Source organism: Lipotes vexillifer, unplaced genomic scaffold (assembly GCF_000442215.2).
Source record: "Lipotes vexillifer unplaced genomic scaffold, Lipotes_vexillifer_v1.1 scaffold445, whole genome shotgun sequence".
NCBI lineage: Eukaryota > Metazoa > Chordata > Mammalia > Artiodactyla > Lipotidae > Lipotes > Lipotes vexillifer.
In genome coordinates, this window is record NW_006774995.1 from 633,315 (window position 1) to 654,986 (window position 21,672).

Here is a 21,672-nt window from a genome sequence, read left to right on the forward strand (position 1 = left end):
CAAAAACTTGGTACATCATCTGGTGTAGAGGTTGTGAGACCTCTTCTTCTACAGCTGGGCTACCACAGTGCCTGCCCCTCTGAGTTCTGGTCTTTTGAGGGGACAGGCTAGAGAGAAGCCGGTTCCTTATCTTCAATTACTATTTCCTAGGTCTCCCATTACTTCCACTGACATTCTAATCTTTTAGAAAGCTTTGTCAGAACAAAAAACATCTAATGTTTTTCTCTTAATAACATTTGTTATCCACAAATAATATACAGAAGTATCAAATCAACATATAAAAATAGCATATTGAAGTGAGAATTTTAAGAAATGCTCTATATCAGTAAGCATCTCCCGGCAGAATTTTGCAATTCTAAGTAATTAGCACCAAGATACTTCCTTATTAACCTATTTAATGGAGAGTTGGTTGTAATTGTTATAAAGAAGAGAAAGGGGTGTGTGTTTGTTTCTATTTTGTTTTCACAAACATATCATGATGTGTCATTCCACGACAACCTCATATTAATTCAGCTTTCACTGAGGACTTGAAAACCTTCAAAAACATTCTTTAGCAGATACTCTGATGAGGTTAGCAGGCTTTCAACCTCATATTCTTACAATATTAGCCTAAAGATATTCATGAGAACTACATGACATTTCGTTATGCATGGGCCTCTCTACAGAGGAAAACAACTAACAATACCAGTGCATTTCATAATTCCCTGAGATGTAATTGCCCAGGCAGATCAAGAGCTCTATCTCTGTGCCCCAGGAATAGAAAAGGGCAGACAGGAGGAAACTAGCATGTGCCAAGTGCTTGCTATTTCTTTTATTTTATTCCTTATTAAACCCTATGAAGTAGGTAACATTGCCCAGACCTCTAAATGCTTAATTGCCCCAGGATTCAGTCCTTGGAATCCCTAACTTTCTAGGAAATCTTATCCACTCCTATGGCTATAAATACCGACTCCCAACTTTATATCTTCAAACCCAGACTTCACTGAGCTCCCAACTTTTATATCTGTCCTCTCCATATCACCATTTGACTGTCTCACATTTAACACTTCCTCACCAAGCTCCTTCCTTCTCCTTCCCAGGTTAGTTTGGTCAATTGCATTCACATTTTTTCAATTATTCAGATTACAAACATTGGAATCACCTTTGACATCTCTCTTTCTCTCACTTCTCATATGTAATCTATCGACATAGCCTGGCAGCTCTTCCCTTGAAATATTTCCAGAATCCAATCACTTCTCACTCTTCTACCAGCAAGGACCCTGGATTAAGCCATCTTCGTCTGAATTATTTCAACAACTGAGACCTCCATGTTTGCCCCCCTCCAGTCTATTTTTAACACCGCAGCCAATGTAATTGTTTAAATATCATGTCTTGGCATGTTTCTCTTCTGCTCAGAATTCCCAAAGGCTCCCCAAAGGCCTTACCATGCAGAAGGACCCCTATGATCTGGCGGCTACCCCCTCTCTGACTTTATTTCTCACCACTCCACTCCTTATTCCCTTGCTTCTCATTTCAAGTTTTCAAATTACTCTTCCCTCTCTATGAAGCACACTCCCACGACACCCTTGTGTGTCCCTCCTTCATTTCCTTCAATCTCCACTCAAATGACACTTTGTCAGAAAGACTCCCCATCACCACACTCTGTAAAATAGAGCCCCCTCCCCAGGCACTCTCCATCTCCCTTATTCTTCTGTTTATAGTCCTTATGCTACTTTTTTCATGGAAACATTTTTCTTCATAAATAAATGTATATATGTGTGCATATACACATATTTGTTTATTATGTATATATATTTGCATATATGTGTGTTTATATAAGTATATATATGAGATGTGTATATGTATATATGTATATATACGTATATGTATATACGTATATACGTATATATGTATATATATAAAGTCCAGGGCTAGATTTGATCCTGGGTCATACACACACAACATTTACAGGAGTTGGCAAATCTAGCCCTGGCCTACTTTTTATATAGCCATGAGCTAGAAATTGTTTTTATATTATTAAAAGGTTATAAAATGGAAAATACGAAAGATGAATATGCAACAGAAACCAAACGTGGCCTGCAAAGCCTAAAGTATTTACTATTTGCCGGCCCCTGTGTTAGTGTGTTGTCCACTAGAATGTAAACTCCTTGAGGACAGGAACTCTGTTCTGTTCACTGTTATAACCCAGCAAATAGGATAGTGCCTGGTATAAAGTAGATGCTAAACAAACATTTTCAATGAATGAATGAAGACAATGAGACTTAGCAAGGTCTGGTGACTTGTCTAGGGTCACCCAGGAACTTGACAGATGAACCAGAATTCAAACCCAGGTCCGCCTGGTTCCACAGCTGGATCCTGAGGTCCCAGAGCTTTATACAGCAATGACTTGAACCTTCTTGTTTTCTACCCAAAAGCCACTCATTAGACTGTCTCTAACATGCTGTCAGGTAAAGGACCCTGCAGAACAGGACATGGAATAGACATGGTGTATTGCAGAAAACTTTTGATAATTATACCATAATAACATTTACATCTGATATCAATTATATGTAATGTGCTTTCAAATACATCACTGCTTCTTAGCTTCACCATGTTTCTGTATAAAGTAAGGCAGGTGCTGTATTCTCATTGTACATGTTACAAAACTGAGTTTCAGGCAAGTTAAAAGAATTGGCTCTCACAGGTAGTGAGTAGAAGAAACAGAATAATCCAGATATATCACTTTCAGTATAGAACTTTCTACTGTACCAACCAACATATATCCCCACAACTCTACTGATGGGCAAATGTGCTCCATGGATGTGGAGGGAATTTAATAGAATGGCGTCACATCTCAGTAACTTCTAAGAAACCAGAGGTACCGCATTTTACTTGGAGTTCTATGATATGCAAGAAAACCTCCTCAGTTATAAACAGCCAACTACCAACAGCTAGAGGCAGGAGGAAAGTCAGAATTTTGAAACGAAAGCAATAAGTAGGAGAATGATCTGCTTGGACTTTTACTGGTGTGACAGTAGCACAGGAATCTTGAGCTGCCAGATGCATGACCATCTTAAAGAAGGAAGTCAAAAAAACTGACAATTATCTTAGCTGACAGTAATACCCACAGCTGTCATCTCCTGAACTAGCTGCTATATCTAAGCAGCCATCCTTTGAGGCAGCTTATTTGAGAGCTTGGAGTATTTGGCTGAGAAACTACATGTGTTTCATGGCTGCCCAGGGCCAGCTTTACTAACTTTGTGAATGCCAGTGGTTGTGTGTTTTTATCTGGGATAGAGGTCACAATGCCACACCCTGGAATTAACTTGAATCAGACATGTAGCTCTAAACTAGTCTAGATACCAGCTCAGAAAGCAACAATCTAATTTCAAATGTCTGTTTCTGTCCCTACAAGTTCCCTTATACTTTGTCAGGCCATGTGATAACATTTTTTTTTTCTAGGAAAAAACAGCAGCAACTGAGGCCACTGTACTAGATTTTGTCCATTTCTCACCTCTTCACTCTACTCTCTATAAAATGGTACAACTTTTAGAGAACTGTGAAATTAAAATGAAGTGTCATTCTCAATGTTAGGAATATGCAGGGTTTTTAAGTGTTAAATATCTATGATTTTAAATCAAATTTAATAATTATAATGTTACAAAGTGTTGCTTGGCTAGAAAATAAAATTATAATGTTTTCTCCAAACAATTTATATGAAAACTTGTGTAAGAAAAATTAGCAATCTGCAGGATAATGACAGATGGACCATTCCTTTTGGTCCAACTTTAAACTTAAGTCTCTTTGTAAAACAAATCTCTGTTTCATGTGGAAGTAACATTAGTAGTTGCAATGAAGAAAATGGGACCAAGGGTCAAATATTTTACCTAAGAATCCCCTTTGTCAAAAATAAAAAATAAAAAAACTTTAATTGAAAATTGTTGAGCCAAATTCAGGTATTGGGTATCTTCTATGTACTTAATGTGATGTTTGGTGTGATGCTAAGTTCTTAGAAGGTATCTGAATACGTACATTCAATATTCCAAGTAAATTTTGTGTATGGGGAATATATATTTGAGAGCTCTGTATTTGTACTGTCTTAAGTAATATAAAGTATATCTTTTTGTTCAGACTTGAGAAAGAGATCCAAGATCTTGAAAAAGCTGAACTGCAAATCTCAACCAATGAAGAGGCAATTTTAAAGAAACTAAAATCAGTTGAGAGGACAACAGAAGACATAATACGGGTAGGCATTAGTTAATTTAAAAACTGAATCCCTCCCAAAGTGATTCCACAAATAGTATATAATTCTTCAAAGTATATCCATATTTAGAATTTATTTTTTAAACTGTATTAATCATGGGGAATTCTTTTTTCTTATAGTCTGTGAAGGTAGAAAAGGAAGAAACATCAGGAGGTATGTTTTTGAGCAGCCTATGCTACGTCTAACTGAGATATTTTTTGACAAGCCCACTGAAATGTTTCCCTTTATTGTAAATATATTCTAAATATATTTTAAATTAATATTGATTTTACAGAGTCAATTGAAGACATCTATGCTAATATCCCTGACCTTCCAAAATCCTACATACCTTCCAGATTAAGGAAGGAAAGAAATGAAGGAATAGAAGATGATGAACAAAATAGAAAAGGTATACGAAAACTCTGTCTTCAATGGTAGGTTCTCAAATTCAGATTTTACAACATCAAATATTAGCAACTTGCTGTGACATTCTATCCTTCCAGGTGAAGCAATGGTCCATTTTACAAAGTTCCATGAGGTATGTGAGTCACTTACAAAAGTAGGGATGATGGGGTTACAATATTTATTCCACGCATTTCATTCCCCTGCAAACTAGGTAAGAACAGGGAAGATAAAGGCCTGAAGGAAACAAGAAGCTCTTAAAGCAAAGCTCCCCTGCTCAAAAATATCTCTCCCAACATATTCCATGTAGTAGACACTAGAATAAAATGAAATGAAATGAAGGAAGTGAAAATATTCCCCTTGAGAAGGCTCTGCGTTATTTACCCCCATGTGGGAATGATTTGCATGACACTAATATTTCAAAGCCCCAGAGAAAATGAAGGCTTGTATTGGGGCAGAGAGGGAACCTTTGAATTTTAGAGTGAAAAGAGAAGCTACGCTCTATCTGCAGGAAGTAGTCATTCATTCAACAAATAATCAGTGAACCCCCTACTCTATGCCAAGCTCAGTTCTCACACTAAGAATACAGTAATGAATAAAACACAAAAAATCTGTGCCCTCATAGAGCTGACATTCTAAGGGAGAAAATAGATTTAAAATTAGGTAAACAGATAAAATATATCATATTAGGAAGTGAAAATGCTAAAGAGAAGACTAAAACAGAGAAGGGGGATAGGGCAAGTGTGGGTGAAGGTGTTGCAGTTTTATTTGGGTAGCCAGGGAAGGCCAAGAACCACTGGGCTACGGAGGAGAGATGACATGCAAGACGCATTCACAGAGGAAGCCAGAGATGACATGCAAGACGCATTCACAGAGGAAGCTGGGAGCACACAATAAAGCAGGCAGTACAACGTTGTAATTTTGCCCAGGATCCCATTAGCCTTACTCTGCCAGTTAAAATCACAGCCCTCAGGATCTTGCCAGGGACATGAAGCAGATTTCAACTTCCCCAAAATCAACCAATTCTCCCCAGTTCAGTTGTTTTAGTATAGCTGATATTGCTCTATTTTTAGCCCTTCTTAAAAATGGGAGTGAAAATGAAAAGAAACATAAGGCAAAATGAGAAGCATGTGATTCTAGCCTACTCCCTCCCTCTTCTATACCAGTTCCACATTTAACAACCTCCAAGTTGGGAAAATTTTAGAACACTCCTCTCTAATTTCAACAGGCTGCTGGCCTGTGCAGCAAGGCTGTAACAATAAAATATACAGTGCTTGGCCTTTTATCTACAGTAATGCACAGAGTGACATATTCTTCCTCACTAAAAAAAGGTCTGATCCCTGAGCAATGTAAAGAATGTAAAGCTGTTGTGCTGGATTTATTCATTAGAAAGGGGATATCTTTTGGTTCCCCAATGAAAATCCTTACCGTTAGGAACCATCAGTTTCCCTTCTCCAATCAGCTTCTCTTCTTCAATCCTTTCCATTTTTTCAGTAATTTCATACATCCTTACATAAAAACCCATGTCATTAAACTATCAGTCATTATATAATTAATGAATAAAAGCAGAAATTTTAAAAAGACATCTCATAAAAGAACACAAAGGGAATACTTAATATAAAAATAAACACTGTAAAAGCTAGCTAGTTTACAAGAGAAAAAGTTAACTAAATCAGGGATCAAATTTGTCTCTCAACAGCTTTGTATGCCATGGAAATCAAAGTTGAAAAAGACTTGAAGACCGGAGAAAGTACAGTCCTGTCTTCAATACCTCTCCCATCAGATGACTTTAAAGGTACAGGGATAAAAGTTTATGACGATGGGCAAAAGTCAGTATATGCAGTAAGCTCTAATCACAGTGCAGCATACAACGGCACCGACGGCCTGGCACCAGTTGAAGTAGAGGAACTTTTAAGACAAGCTTCAGAGAGAAATTCTAAATCCCCAACAGAGTATCATGAGCCTGTATATGCCAATCCATTTTGCAGACCTACAACGCCACAGAGAGAGAAGGTAACTCCTGGACCAAACTTTCAAGAAAGGATAAAGATTAAAGCTAATGGACTGGGTAATGATGTGAATAGATCCACACGCAACATGGACAATGGACTTTCAGAGGAGAGCGGCAACAGCTTCAATCACATCAGTCCCATTCGGCCAATACCTCAACCCCGATCAATGACTCAACAAGCAGAGGAGACACCCCACACCCAGCAAAAGAGACTGATGACTCCTTGGGAAGAATCAAATGTAATGCAGGACAGGTATGCTCTCTCTCCAAAGGCGGGACTGAGTCCCAGCGAAGCACTAATTGGGAAGTCAGAACGCCAGGGTCCTTCACCTACTTGCCAGGAGGATGAGGAAGACATTAGATATAATATTGTTCATTCCCTCCCTTCTGACATGGATGAGAAAGAACCCGTGACGATGATTTTCATGGGTTATCAGCAGGCAGAAGACAATGAGGAAGAAAAGAAGCTTCTGACGGCATATGACGGGGTCATCCATGCTGAGCTGGTTGTAATTGATGATGAGGAGGAGGGTGAAGGAGAAGCTGAGAAACTATCCTACCATCCCATAGCCCCCTACAGTCAGGTTTTCCAGCCTGCCAAACCAACACCACTTCCGAGAAAGAGATCAGAAGTTAATCCCCATGAAAACAGAAACCATAAATCTCCCCACAAAAATTCCATATCCCTGAAAGAGCAAGAAGAAAGCTTAGGCAGCCCTGTCCACCATTCTCCACTTGACGTTCAGATAGCAGGAGATGGGACTGAGGATCCCTCCTTAACAGGTAACAAAAATGACAAGGTTTGTCACTGCTGTCTAGTCCTGTGATAATCTTCTCTTTGTGTTGTTACCAAACCCTCGTGCTTTCAGCTTTTTTTTTGACCACTTCATAAGCTAATACATGCTAAGATTTTTTTATTAATGCTGATATGAGCTGTTATCATCATAAGCAAAGTGATTAAGTCACTTCAAAACATAAAGAAAGTGAAACAAAAATTTGTTGCCTTATTTGGGTACTGCATTGATTGACCTTAGTAACTTGAAATTCATCTTCTGGCATGGTATGGGTGTGAATGTATTTGAATTACTATCATGTTGGATCATCAATATTAGATCTTTTCCCATGAGAATCGAAGCCAGCTCATTTTTTGTGTCTCTCTGTGATTTAAACTTCCTGCATAAGATAACAAATTGCCTTAATTTTGCAAGAAAAATCAAGAAACAAATTTTATTTTCAATGTGATATTTTATTACTTTGTTATATCTTGTTTCTCTATACTTTTATAATTTTATTAACTTTATTTCCTTAATTTTTCTACATTTTAAAAAAGAATAGCAGTTTATTCTACATTATCTATAAGATTTAATGTCACATAATCTACCCTAACTTAGAAATTTTATTTTTTTTATTTTCTAAACATTTGCATTCCACATATTCTCATTCTCTGTAGTTTTAGAGCTATCTAGCTTTTCTAGCATTGAATAGAAAATAACACTTTTTCTACAAAACTAATAGCTCATCAATTTTAGATTCTTTATTATCACTTGAATATTGTACTCTACTTATTTGTAAACAATAAATAAGAATATGATAAAATTAATTATAATAGCTGATAAAATGAATTATAGGGCTTCCCTGGTGGCGCAGTGGTTGAGAGTCCGCCTGCCGATGCAGGGGACACGGGTTCGTGCCCCGGTCCGGGAAGATCCCACATGCCGCAGAGCGGCTGGGCCCGTGGGCCATGGCCGCTGAGCCTGCGCGTCCGGAGCCTGTGCTCCGCGACGCGAGAGGCCACAGCAGTGAGAGGCCTGCGTACCGCAAAAAAAAAAAAAAAAAAAAAAAAATGAATTTTAATAGCTAAAGACATAAATCAAATTACCCAGACATAAGTACTAGATCTGTGAAAGGAACAGTAATTTTAAATGTTCTAATAGAAGAATTTTCATTAAAAAGCAATAACTGTTGAGTCCCAGCTAATCCAGCAATCAAAAAACCTGATAATTCCACAGAACTGTTGGTAGTACCTGCACCATTCAGGAAGGATTCTTCCTCTGCAACCAAGAAACCCAGTTTTAGGTTGCCAATAATACGATAAAATGGACCTCTTCCATTTTTTAAGCAGTTTAATTAGACATACCTATTGTAAATTTAATTATCTGAAGAATTTCTAAGCTCTTGGTAAGTGCGCACTTAAATTATCTTCCTAAATCAGAGTTGAATGGTGTGTCCGCACAACGGAAACCTGATAAAACTAAAAGCTCCTTTCTGTTATGAGAATGATCAAACTTTGCAGCTTAAATTCATTTTTTAAACAACACTGAAGACTTAGAAAAGAGGAGCATGCTGTTTATGGTCAAGAGCAGTGACATTACACACTATAAAACCTCCCATTTTTTAACTTGGATGCTAGCCAGCTCCTCCCAAACACCCTTATTCCTTCTCCCCTACCCATGTCAACACATATATCCCAGAGAAAAAGACAGGAAGTGACTAATGTTTCCAGACAACACTAATCATGCCACTGAACTAAAATAATGAAAACAGGAAGACATTTTGCAGACAAAGTAACAATACAAATGTTGTACTATCAATCAAATCATCTTATAAATAGAATGCTCCAAATTCCTTGCCTTCTGTTATGACATCATTTTACCTTCCCATTTTCCAATTCACCACGTGGATTACAGAACTGATATTTTTAATGGTTTTTTTTAAATAAATATATCATATTGACATATGCCTTCAGGGTATGTCCATATTCATAGAATATATAGCCACCAATGCATTTCAATTTCACAAGCACCAACTTCTCCCTCTAAACGCCTCCCGCCCAAAAATACATATTGATACTTGAAAATCCACCATTTCAGTCCATTCCTTTATTTATGGCATAGGTGCCCTACTATATATAAATATTCCTAGTAGGCACAATAGTTAATAAGTGTCAGTCTCTTTTCTCTTAATGTAAATGCTGTTATCAAAGCCTGACCTAAGAGCAATTTTTAACTTGGAAAAGAACCTGAAGGAGGAAGAAAGGTGGAAAAAGGTGGAGCCTGGAGACCCTAAAGATCAGATTTTTTAGCCAAAACTTTGAAAAGGATAAGACACAACAAGAAAATTTAGGCAAATTTATGTCCATTTATTTACATATCAATAAATATAACAGGATCATGTTCAAAATATCTGGCTCAATGCCAAATGCATCTAACGAGTGGCCCCTGTAAGCTTTTACTGGGACTCCCCTACTATCCCCACCAGCTAGACAGTTGACTCCCTTTGGTAATCCTCACCAACCTACTTTTGTACTCCTTTTAGCTCTGTTCTCCCCTCTTACAGATGTCAGTGGCATTTCAGGATGAAGAGGTAGGGAAACTCAGCTCCGGGGGATTCAAAAGCTATTGGTGCCAAAATTACCAACCTGTGGCAACCATTAGAAGCCAAGGGACACCGAGAGTAAGGAGGCAAGCTCTCTTCCCTCAAGTTAAAACCAGCCAAAACTGTGCATCTGAATTGCTATGAGGAGAGGAGATAGAGAACAGAGAAGAACAGAAAGGAGAAGTAAAAAGGAGAGCTGATGACTCAGATCTTTTAGCTGCTACACCAAGGGGTCTTCCCATTGCCAAAAGCTGTGTCCCCACACATCTACTTGGAACTCACACCGTCTACTTACCATAGGCCTAAAGAAAGGAAGAGCAGACTCTAACAATCTAGAATTCTTTTTCCCCCCTTAAGAAACGGGACAGTGAGTTACTGGATTACCCCACTCCTGAGGATGCAGACATCCAGGATGTCCTTTAAGAACTTCACTGAAAATCCACAGCACACTGGCTATGCCTGATTTACTGAATCTAAGTTGAGGAGTAGCTGTAGGGAGGAGGATTTTGCCCCAGCCTTAAAAGAGACCTTCAAAAGTCCCTTAAGATGAACGTTTCCTCTGCTTTCATTTTTGGTATGGGCAAGACAGAGGTCCAAAAATCCCTAAGTAAAACCTATAAAGACTTGCCTTCTGCCTTCTGCCTTCTTGCTGTGGAAGCACAGTCCTGTCCTTCAGTTTCACCATCCGACATCTCCCAGCAATCGACACCATCCTCCTGGCTACAGAGCAAAGGAAATTCTCTCAGCTGGTCCTGAATTCAAGGGAATATTCTTGATCCTGCCACTGGAAATAATCATTTCCCTTAAAATTCCAAGGGAAATAAAGCTCTTTGACTTCATTTAAATGAAAACATTTCATATAAGCAGAGTGAAAATAAAAATGACCATGGCCTTCTTACAATATTAGATTCCCAACCTTCTCGTATTTGTGAAAAAGAGCTTCTTAGAAATAGGGTCATTTCATTTGTTGATAGACAACTAATATATGGCTGTGAAATAAGAAAACATGATTTCCCTTTTTGATTTTTTTTAATTAAACAAAATTTTGCAAACAGTTAAATAGCTGGTTCTTGGGCCATATTACACATGATTGTAATGATCAGTGTCTTGAAAGCATCTCTCAACTTTTGGAACGTGACTGAGGCAGCTATACTCTGTTCTTAAATATTAATAGCATGATACCAGAACATCAGAGAAATGTTATGAATTTTAAATCTACATTTTTAAAATGGTTTCTACATCCAATATACCATTAGCAGTGAAATATTCTCAAAAAGATAAATTTGCCCTTTGAAAGCACATATAACATATCTTGACAAAGACATTTTATCATGACTTCAACTCCTAAATACTGGTTTGTATCATTTTATTATTAAAAAAATTTGTTCTTGCCATTCTATATCCAAGGATGAAGCCCTCTGGGATAACCAAGTTTGATGAGTTAAAAGATAACACAACCATCGTGAATTAGGGTTTATATCAATGCTTTTTTCTCTTTAGTAGTACATAGCTCAGAAATATGCACAAAACAGTCATTGACCCATAGCTGTTTATCTATGGCTAATAGTGATACTGTGCACTAATCCTGTATTTACTCAATTTATGCTGTGTTTGCTCTTTTAATTTTTATAGAAATAGGTTCCTTCTAGTTCTGAACCTGCTTCTTCCCTAAGTTAACCATAGCTTATTATTTCTACTATCTTTTTATGCTACTAAAACAATGCTCACATTGTTGGATAAAATCATCTGAGGTATGTTTCAAACTTTCCTGCAATCTATGTAATGGTCATTTAGAGTGAAAAGTAAAGCTTTTTTTTCCATAACTCTCTATTTTGTCTTTCTTTTGCAGCCTTAAGGATGAGAATGGCAAAGCTGGGGAAAAAAGTTATCTGAGAGGTGTACCATCTACGTAAACACCCTATGTAGAAGAAACTAAGAAACATTTGCAAATTTCTCTTCCAGATACTTTGTTTCTTTTTCCTGAGATACAAAAAATTATAATTATACCCATATTAAGCCATGTGAATAAGCAGTAGTCATTATTTGAAACAAATACCAAAAAAGCTGGGGAGAACAAACTCTTAACTTTTCCAGTTACTTGACATGATTCAGTGGGGGGGAAACCAACATATTTTTATTGTATTGATACCAAAGCATTTCTAATAAGAGCTGTTAAATTTAAGAATAAAGTTATTTAAAATAGCCCGACTATATTTTATTAACTGACCTTGTAATTCTGCTGACACAAAGATTGAAAGATCATAGGAAGCCACTGCACCTCATCACAGAAATATTCATCTTCAACTCTGACAAGTAAACATGCCATCCCAAGTCAACAAGGCTCTAAGAAAACTACATCCTCCTGCTAAGGACCAATTCAATTGAGACTTAAAACTCTTTGCATACATTTTAAAGGTGCATGCAATAATTATCCTCATATTTGGGGACTGGATTTGGATTATCTTGATAGCGTACATGACTTTACAGTTGATAAGCAATATGTTCAGTTTTCTCGAAATATCATCTTTTCTTTCATTCAGTTCAATGTGAATTCCAGGGTACAATGACTGATTATGACCCAAGACTGTTGGATGGAGGACTTCCCAAATTCTCAACACAAATCTGATCTAATGTTTGACCAATTCTTGTAAACAAGTTAGAATCCTAATATTAAAACATAATAAGAAAGTGTACAACATTTTATTCCTAAGTATTCTTGCCAGGATGTTAAATCATGATTTGAAGGAGAATACTCCCATACCAATTATTTCCTGCCTTACCTTGTTATACTGCCCTCCATCCAACACCCTCAAAATCCACTCAAATACATCTTCCCCTGGATGTGCCAGTGCTAATTACCCAGGTCCTGACAAGTCTTTCAGTGAATGGTCTGTTTTCTCTTGGGAAAACACTGAATTGCCCTGGTGAGACCATGATGAAATTATCTTAGCTACTAGTGTGGAGGCAATGAGAAGTAAAAGAAGTGGATCCTGATGAGGGCAAGCATTACCTGGAGAGCATCAGCCTCAGATGAGTTGTCTGCAAGGGGCAGTTGTTCTCTAGGAGGAAAGAGCTCCTCTGTTGGCCTGGAATGTTCCAGGAAATCTGGAAGGTCAAATTTCAGAAGCACTTTAATACAAACACCCCTATCCCAGGTCTAAGGGTCCCATTCCTTCCTTTTCATGCTTCTGACTTTAGCATAAGTGACTTGTCAAACCTGCACATTCTTTTGTAGCTCTGCCATCCTTGTGATTAAATCACTGGGTTTGGGTTTTGGTTTTTGTACACACAAGTTTATTAGAACATTGCCTGGCACCTAGTAAGTGATCAATAAGCAAATGAATGAATAAGTGGTTCAGAAGGGGAAAGATGTAGTCTGCAAGGGGAGGCTGTGTAACACCAGTTGGGTTCAAGCAACATAAGCCTGAATCTGTCTGGCAGATCATGAGGCATGGACCAGGGCTTGTATTCAGAAGTGGCCCAGCATGGCCAGAAGGTGTGGGAAGTGGGAACTGGTCTTTTGCCTGGGGGTAAAGTGGGCGCTGCTGCAGAATTGGCTGCCAGGTGGGCAGAATGGGGTCTGAGTGCAAAGCTGGAGCCGGTCACTCAGGGCTGCTGAGGTGAGTCTGGACCATCTACACACCAATCCACTGGCTCCTGTGCTCAAGGAAAAGGAAAGAAAGCTGGAAAATGGAAGCGAGGTGCCTTCTTGCTGCTATTGCCATGCAGCATCCCTCCAGTACCCTCTACTGGCAAAGGCTAACGTTGCTTCAGCTGGCAAAGAAGAAATGTTTACATCACAAAGCAGGGCAAAGAAGGGTGGATTTGGAGATGAAGCATTAAATGATGAAGATAAAGATGAAGCATTAAACTGGCACCGTCCACTCGTTTTTCTACCCAGCTTCCGTGTTTATCTTTCTACACACTGTTGACCATTCAAGCAACTAAAAAACAACTGTTTCCATCTAATAAGATGCACCTATCCTTTTTAATAAAAAAAGATCTCACCTTCTCCCCCAAATGAGGAGACCCACACTCCCGAGTTATGCTACCCACAGCTAACTATATTCAACATTAAAGAACAGTTTTAGATTAAGAGAAAAATCCAAAACATAATACAAAGTTCCCATATACTCCACACCCAGTTTCCCCTATTATTAACATCTTACATTAGTATGGTAAATTTGTTATAATTAATGAACCAATAGTGATACATTATTATTAATTAAGGTCTTATAGTTTATTCAGATTTCCTTAGTTTTTACCTAATGTCCTTTTTTCAGTTCCAGGATCTCATACAGAAAACCACATTACTTTTAGTTGTCATGTCTTCTTAGGCTCCACTTGGCTGTGACTGCTTGTCAGACTTTCCTTGTTTTTGACAAGCTTGACAGTTTTGAAAATTACTGGCCAAGTATTGTGCAAGATGTCCCTCTTTTGCCAATTGTCTGATGTTTCTTTCATGATTAGACTGAGGTCATAAGTTTGGGAAAGGAAGATAAAAGAGGTAAATTGCCATTTTCATCACATAATATCAAGTGTACATACTTTCAACATGAAAGTACATACTGTTAATGTTGACCTTGATAACCTGGCTGATATAGTTTAGTCAGATTACTTCACTGTAAAATTATTCTTTTTTGCGGTATGCTTTGGCAGGAACTTACTATGCACAGCCCATACTTAAGGAGTAGGGAGTTAGGCTCACTCTCCTTGAGGATAGAGTATCTACATCAATTATTTCAAGTTCTTCTGCACAGGAGATTTGTCTATTCTCCCACATTTGTTTATTTATTCAATCATTAATTTAAATCAGTGTAGACTCATGGGTGTTTACACTACACTTGAGTTATAATCCAACACAATTTGTTGCTCAAATAGCTCCAGCTCTGGCCACTGCAAGCTCTTTCAGTTTGTTCCTATGCACCTTTGACATACACCCATAAATGTTTTGAACATGAGATGACTTTCCATTTCATCAGATCTTCTTTAGTTTCATTCAGTAATGCGTTGTATTTTTCATTGTACAAGTCTTACATCTCCTTAAATTTATAACTCTTTTATTCTGTTTGATGGTTGTGAATGGAATTGGGTTTTTTTTTTACATCTTTATTGGAGTATAATTGCTTTACAATGGTGTGTTAGTTTCTGCTTTATAACAAAGTGAATCAGTTATACATATACATATATCCCCATATCTCTTCCCTCTTGCATCTCCCTCCCTCACACCCTCCCTATCCCACCCCTTCAGGCAGTCACAAAGCATGAGCTGATCTCCCTGTGCTATGCAGCTGCTTCCCACTAGCTATCTACCTTACATTTCGTAGTGTATATATGTCCATGCCTCTCTCTCGTTTTGTCACAGCTAACCCTTCTGCCTCCCCATATCCTCAAGTCCATTCTCTAGTAGGTCTGTGTCTTTATTCCTGTCTTACCCCTAGGTTCTTCATGACATTTTTTTCCTTAAATTCCACATATACGTGTTAGCATACGGTATTTGTCTTTCTCTTTCTGACTTACTTCACTCTGTATGACAGACTCTAGGTCTATCCACCTCATTACAAATAGCTCAATTTCGTTTCTTTTTATTGCTGAGTAATATTCCATTGTATATATGTGCCACATCTTTATCCATTCATCCGATGATGGACACTTATGTTGTTTCCATCTCCAGGCGATTGTAAATAGAGCTGCAATGAGCATTTTGGTACATGACTCTTTTTGAATTATGGTTTTCTCAGGGTATATGCCCAGTAGTGGGATTGCTGGGTCATATGGTAGTTCTATTTGTAGTTTTTTAAGGAACCTCCATACTGTTCTCCATAGTGGCTGTACCAATTCACATTCCCACCAGCAGTGCAAGAGTGTTCCCTTTTCTCCACACCCTCTCCAGCATTTATTGTTTCTAGATTTTTTGATGATGGCCATTCTGACTGGTGTGAGATGATATCTCATTGTAGTTTTGATTTGCATTTCTCTAATGATTAATGATGTTGAGCATTCTTTCATGTGTTTGTTGGCAGTCTGTATATCTTCTTTGGAGAAATGTCTATTTAGGTCTTCTGCCCATTTTTGGATTGGGTTGTTTATTTTTTTGTTATTGAGCTGCATGAGCTGCCTGTAAATTTTAGAGATTAATCCTTTGTCAGTTGATTCATTTGCAAATATTTTCTCCCATTCTGAGGGCTGTCTTTTGGTCTTGTTTATGGTTTCCTTTGCTGTGCAAAAGCTTTGAAGTTTCATTAGGTCCCATTTGTTTATTTTTGTTTTTATCTCCATTACTCTAGGAGATGGGTCAAGAAGGATCTTGCTGTGATTTATGTCATAGAGTGTTCTGCCTATGTTTTCCTCTAAGAGTTTGATAGTTTCTGGCCTTACATTTAGGTCTTTAATCCATTTTGAGCTTATTTTTGTGTATGGTGTTAGGGAGTGATCTAATCTCATACTTTTACATGTACCTGTCCAATTTTCCCAGCACCACTTATTGAAGAGGCTGTCCTTTCTCCACTGTATATTCCTGCCACCTTTATCAAAGATAAGGTGACCATATGTGCATGGGTTTATCTCTGGGCTTTCTATCCTATTCCATTGATCTATCTTTCTGCTCTTTTTTGCCAGTACCATACTGTCTTGATTACTGTCGCTTTGTAGTATAGTCTGAAGTCAGGGAGCCTGATTCCTCCAGCTCCATTTTTCGTTCTCAAGATTGCTTTGGCTATTCGGGGTCTTTTGTGTTTCCATACAAATTGTGAAATTATTTGTTCAAGTTCTGTAAAAAATGCCATTGGTAATGATAGGGATTGCAATGAATCTGTAGATTGCTTTGGGTAGTAGAGTCATTTTCACAATGTTGATTCTTCCAATCCAAGAACATGGTATATCTCTCCATCTCTTTGTATCATCTTTAATTTCTTTCATCAGTGTCTTATAATTTTCTGCATACAGGTCTTTTGTCTCCTTAGGTAGGTTTATTCCCAGATATTTTATTCTTTTTGTTGCAGTGGTAAATGGGAGTGTTTTCTTGATTTCACTTTCAGATTATTCATCATTAGTGTATAGGAATGCAAGAGATTTGTGTGCATTAATTTTGTATCCTGCTGCTTTACCAAATTCATTGATTAGCTCTAGTAGTTTTCTGGTAGCATCTTTAGGATTATCTATGTATAGTATCACATCATCTGCAAATAGTAACAGCTTTACTTCTTCTTTTCCAATTTGGATTACTTTTATTTCCTTTTCTTCTCTGATTGCTGTGACTAAAACTTCCAAAACTATGTTGAATAAGAGTGGTGAGAGTGGGCAACCTTGTCTTGTTCCTGACCTTAGTGGAAATGCTTTCAGTTTTTCACCATTGAGGATGATGTTGGCTGTGGGCTTGTCATATACGGCCTTTATTATATTGAGGAAAGTTCCCTCTACACCTACTTTCTGCAGGGTTTTTATCATAAATGGGTGTTGAATTTTGTCAAAAGCTTTCTCTGCATCTATTGAGATGATCATATGGTTTTTCTCCTTCAATTTGTTAATATGGTTAATCACATTGATAGATTTGCGTATATTGAAGAATCCTTGCATTCCTGGAATAAACCCCACTTGATCATGGTGTATGATCCTTTTAATGTGCTGTTGGATTCTGTTTGCTAGTATTTTGTTGAGGATTTTTGCATCTATGTTCATCAGTGATATTGGCCTGTAGTTTTCTTTCTTTGTGACATCCTTGTCTGGTTTTGGTATCAAGGTGATGGTGGCCTCGTAGAATGAGTTTGGGAGTGTTCCTCCCTCTGCTATATTTTGGAAGAGTTTGAGAAGGATAGGTGTTAGCTCTTCTCTAAATGTTTGATAGAATTCGCCTGTGAAGCCATCTGGTCCTGGGCTTTTGTTTGTTGGAAGATTTTTAATCACAGTTTCAATTTCAGTGTTTGTGATTGGTCTGTTCATATTTTCTATTTCTTCCTGATTCAGTCTTAGCAGGTTGTGCCTTTCTTAGAATTTGTCCATTTCTTCCAGGTTTTCCATTTTATTGGCATAGAGTTGCTTGTAGTAATCTCTCATGATCTTTTGTATTTCTGCAGTGTCAGTTGTTACTTCTCCTTTTTCATTTCTAATTCTATTGATTTGAGTCTTTTCCCTTTTTTTCTTGATGAGTCTGGGTAATGGTTTATCAATTTCGTTTATCTTCTCAAAGAACCAGCTTTTAGTTTTATTGATCTTTGCTATTGTTTCTTTCATTTCTTTTTCATTTATTTCTGATCTGATTTTTATGATTTCTTTCCTTCTGCTAACTTTGGGGTGTTTTTGTTCTTTTTTCTATAATTGCTTTAGGTGCAAGGTTAGGTTATTTATTCAAGATGTTTCCTGTTTCTTAAGGTAGGATTTTATTGCTATAAACTTCCCTCTTAGCACTGCTTTTGCTGCATCCCATAGATTTTGGGTTGTCATGTCTCCATTGTCATTTGTTTCTAGGTATTTTTTTATTTTCTCTTTGATTTCTTCAGTGATCACCTCGTTATTAAGTAGTGTATTGTTTAGCCTCCATGTGTTTGTATTTTTCATAGATCTTTTCCTGTAATTGATATCTAGTCTCATAGCGTTGTGGTCAGAAAAGATATTTGATACAATTTCAATTTTCTTAAATTTACCAAGGCTTGATCTGTGACCCAAGATATGATCTATCCTAGAGAATGTTCCATGAGCAATAGAGGAAAATGTGTATCTGTTGTTTTTGGATGGAATGTTCTATAAATATCAATTAAGTCCATCTTGTTTAATGTATCATTTAAAGCTTGTGTTTCCTTATTTACTTTCATTTTGGATGATCTGTCCATTGGTGAAAGTGGGGTGTTAAAGTCCGCTACTAGGAATGTGTTACTGTCGATTTCCCCTTTTATGGCTGTTAGTATTTGCCTTATGTACTGAGGTGCTCCTATGTTGGGTGCATAAATATTTACAATTGTTATATCTTCTTCTTGGATCGATCCCTTGATCATTATGTAGTTCTTTCTTTGCCTCTTCTAATAGTCTTTATTTTCAAGTCTATTTTGTTTGATATGAGAATTGCTACTACAGCTTTCTTTTGGTTTCCATTTGCATGAAATATCTTTTTCCATCCCCTTACTTTCAGTCTGTATGTGGCTCTAGGTCTGAATTGGGTCTCTTGTAGACAGCAAATATATGGGTCTTGTTTTTGTATCCATTCAGCCAATCTGTGTCTTTTGGTGGGAGCATTTAGTCCATTTACATTTAAGGTAATTATCAATATGTATGTTCCTATTCCCATTTTCTTATTTGTTTTGAGTTCATTATTGTAGGCCTTTTCCTTCTCTTGTGTTTCTTGCCTAGAGAAGTTCCTTTAGCAGTTGTTGTAGAGCTGGTTTGGTGGTGCTGAACTCTCAGCTTTTATTTGTCTGTAAAGGTTTTAATTTCTCCATCAAATCTGAATGAGATCCTTGCTGGGTAGAGTAATCTTGGTTGCAGGTTTTTCTCCTTCATCACTTTAAATATATCCTGCCAGTCCCTTCTGGCTTGCAGAGTTTCTGCTGAAAGATCAGCTGTTAACCTTATGGGGAATCCCTTGTGTGTTATTTGTTGTTTTTCCCTTGCTGCTTTTAATATGTTTTCTTTGTATTTAATTTTTGACAGTTTGATTAATATGTGTCTTGGCGTGTTTCTCCTTGGATTTATCCTGTACTGGACTCTCTGTGCTTCCTGGACTTGGTTATCTATTTCCTTTCGCATTTTAGGGAAGTTTTCAACTATAATCTATTCAAATATTTTCTCAGTCCCTTTCTTTGTCTCTTCTTCTTCTGGAACCCCTATAATTCGAATGTTGGTGCATTTAATGTTGTCACAGAGGTCTCTGAGACTGCCCTCAGTTCTTTCCATCTTTTTTCTTTATTCTGCTCTGCAGTAGTTATTTCCACTATTTTATCTTCCAGGTCACTTATCCGTTCTTCTGCCTCAGTTATTCTGCTACTGATCCCAACTAGAGTATTTTTAATTTCATTTATTGTGTTGTTCATCATTGTTTGTTTCATCTTTAGGTCTTCTAGTTCCTTGTTAAATGTTTCTTGCATTTTGTCTATTCTATTTCCAAGATTTTGAATCATCTTTACTATCATTATTCTGAATTCTTTTTCAGGTAGACTGCCTATTTCCTCTTCATTTGTTAGGTCTGGTGGGTCTTCATCTTGCTCCTTCATCTGCTGTGTGTTTTTCTGTCTTCTCATTTTTCTTATCTTACTGTGTTTGGGGTCTCCTTTTTGCAGGCTGCAGGTTCGTAGTTCCCGTTGTTTTTGGTGTCTGTTCCCAGTGGTTAAGGTTGTTTCAGTGGGTTGTGTAGGCTTCCTGGTGAAGGGGACTAGTGCCTGTGTTCTGGTGGATGAGGCTGGATCTTTTCTTTCTGGTGGGCAGGTCCACGTCTGGTGGTGTGTTTTGGGATGTCTGTGGACTTATTATGATTTGGGGCAGCCTCTCTGCTTATGGGTGGGGTTGTGTTCCTGTCTTGCTAGTTGTTTGGCTTAGGATGTCTAGCATTGTCGCTTGCTGGTCGTTGAGTGAAGCTGGGTGCTGGTGTTAAGATGGAGATCTCTGGGAGATTTTAGCCATTTGATATTATGTGTAGCTGGGAGGTCTCTTGTGGACCAGTGTCCTGAAGTTGGCTCTCCCACCTCAGAGGCACAGCACTAACTCCTGGCTGCAGCACCAAGAGCCTTTCATCCACACGGCTCAGAAGAAAAGGGAGAAAAAGTAGCAAGAAAGAATTAGTAGAAGTAGAAAGAAAGAAAGAAAGAAGGGAGGGAGGGAGGGAGGGAGGAAGGAAGGAGGGAAGGAAGGAAAAAAAGAAGATAAAGTAAAATAAAATAAAGTAAGATAAAATATAAAAGTTATTAAAATAAAAAAATAATTATTAAGAGATAAAAAAAAAAGGATGGATAGAACCCTCGGACAAATGGTGGAAGCAAAGCTATACAGACAAAATCTCACACAGAAGCATACACATACACACTCACAAAAAGAGGAAAAGGGGGAAAAAATCATAAATCTTGCTCTCACAGTCCACCTCTTTAATTTGGGATGATAGGTTGTCTATTCATGTATTCCACAGAGGCAGGGTACATCAAGTTGATGGTGGAGCTTTAATCGCTGCTTCTGAGGTTGCTGGGAGAAATTTCCCTTTCTCTTTGTTCTCACAGCTCCCAGGGGCTCAGCTTTGGATTTGGCCCCGCCTCTGCGTGTAGGTCGCTGCAGGGCGTCTGTTTTTTGCTCAGACAGGACGGGGTTAAAGGAGCCGCTGACTCGAGGGCTCTGGCGCACTCAGGCCGGGGGGAGGGAGGGGCACGGAGTGCCGGGCGGGCCTGCGGCGGCAGAAGTCGGCGTGACGTTGCACCAGCCTGAGGCCCGCCGTGTGTTCTCCCTGAGAAGTTGTCCCTGGATCCCGGGAACCTGGCAGTGGCGGGCTGCACAGGCTCCCCGGAAGGGGGGTTGTGGATAGTGACTGTGCTCGCACACAGGCTTCTTGGTGGCCGCAGCAGCAGCCTTAGCGTCTCCCGCCCGTCTCTGGGGTCCGAGCTTTTAGCCGCGGCTCGCACCCGTCTCTGAGGTCCGCGCTTTTAGCCGCGGCTCGCGCCCGTCTCTGGAGCTCCTTTAAGCCGCGCTCTTAATC

At 38.3% G+C, this 21,672-nt stretch overlaps 1 protein-coding gene across 1 annotated transcript in view; it reads left to right on the top strand.

Moving 5' to 3' along the window:
• The window catches only part of PALMD (palmdelphin), a 55,716-nt gene extending 43,337 nt beyond the window's left edge, over nucleotides 1–12,379 (top strand). The window contains exons 4-8 of the mRNA XM_007449603.1: nucleotides 4,111–4,225; nucleotides 4,363–4,396; nucleotides 4,518–4,631; nucleotides 6,324–7,418; nucleotides 11,860–12,379. Of these exons, the coding sequence (XP_007449665.1) occupies nucleotides 4,111–4,225; nucleotides 4,363–4,396; nucleotides 4,518–4,631; nucleotides 6,324–7,418; nucleotides 11,860–11,903 (1,402 nt within the window). The 3' untranslated portion in view covers nucleotides 11,904–12,379. The remainder of the gene's footprint in view (nucleotides 1–4,110; nucleotides 4,226–4,362; nucleotides 4,397–4,517; nucleotides 4,632–6,323; nucleotides 7,419–11,859) is intronic.
• The last annotated feature ends 9,293 nt before the right edge of the window (nucleotides 12,380–21,672 follow it).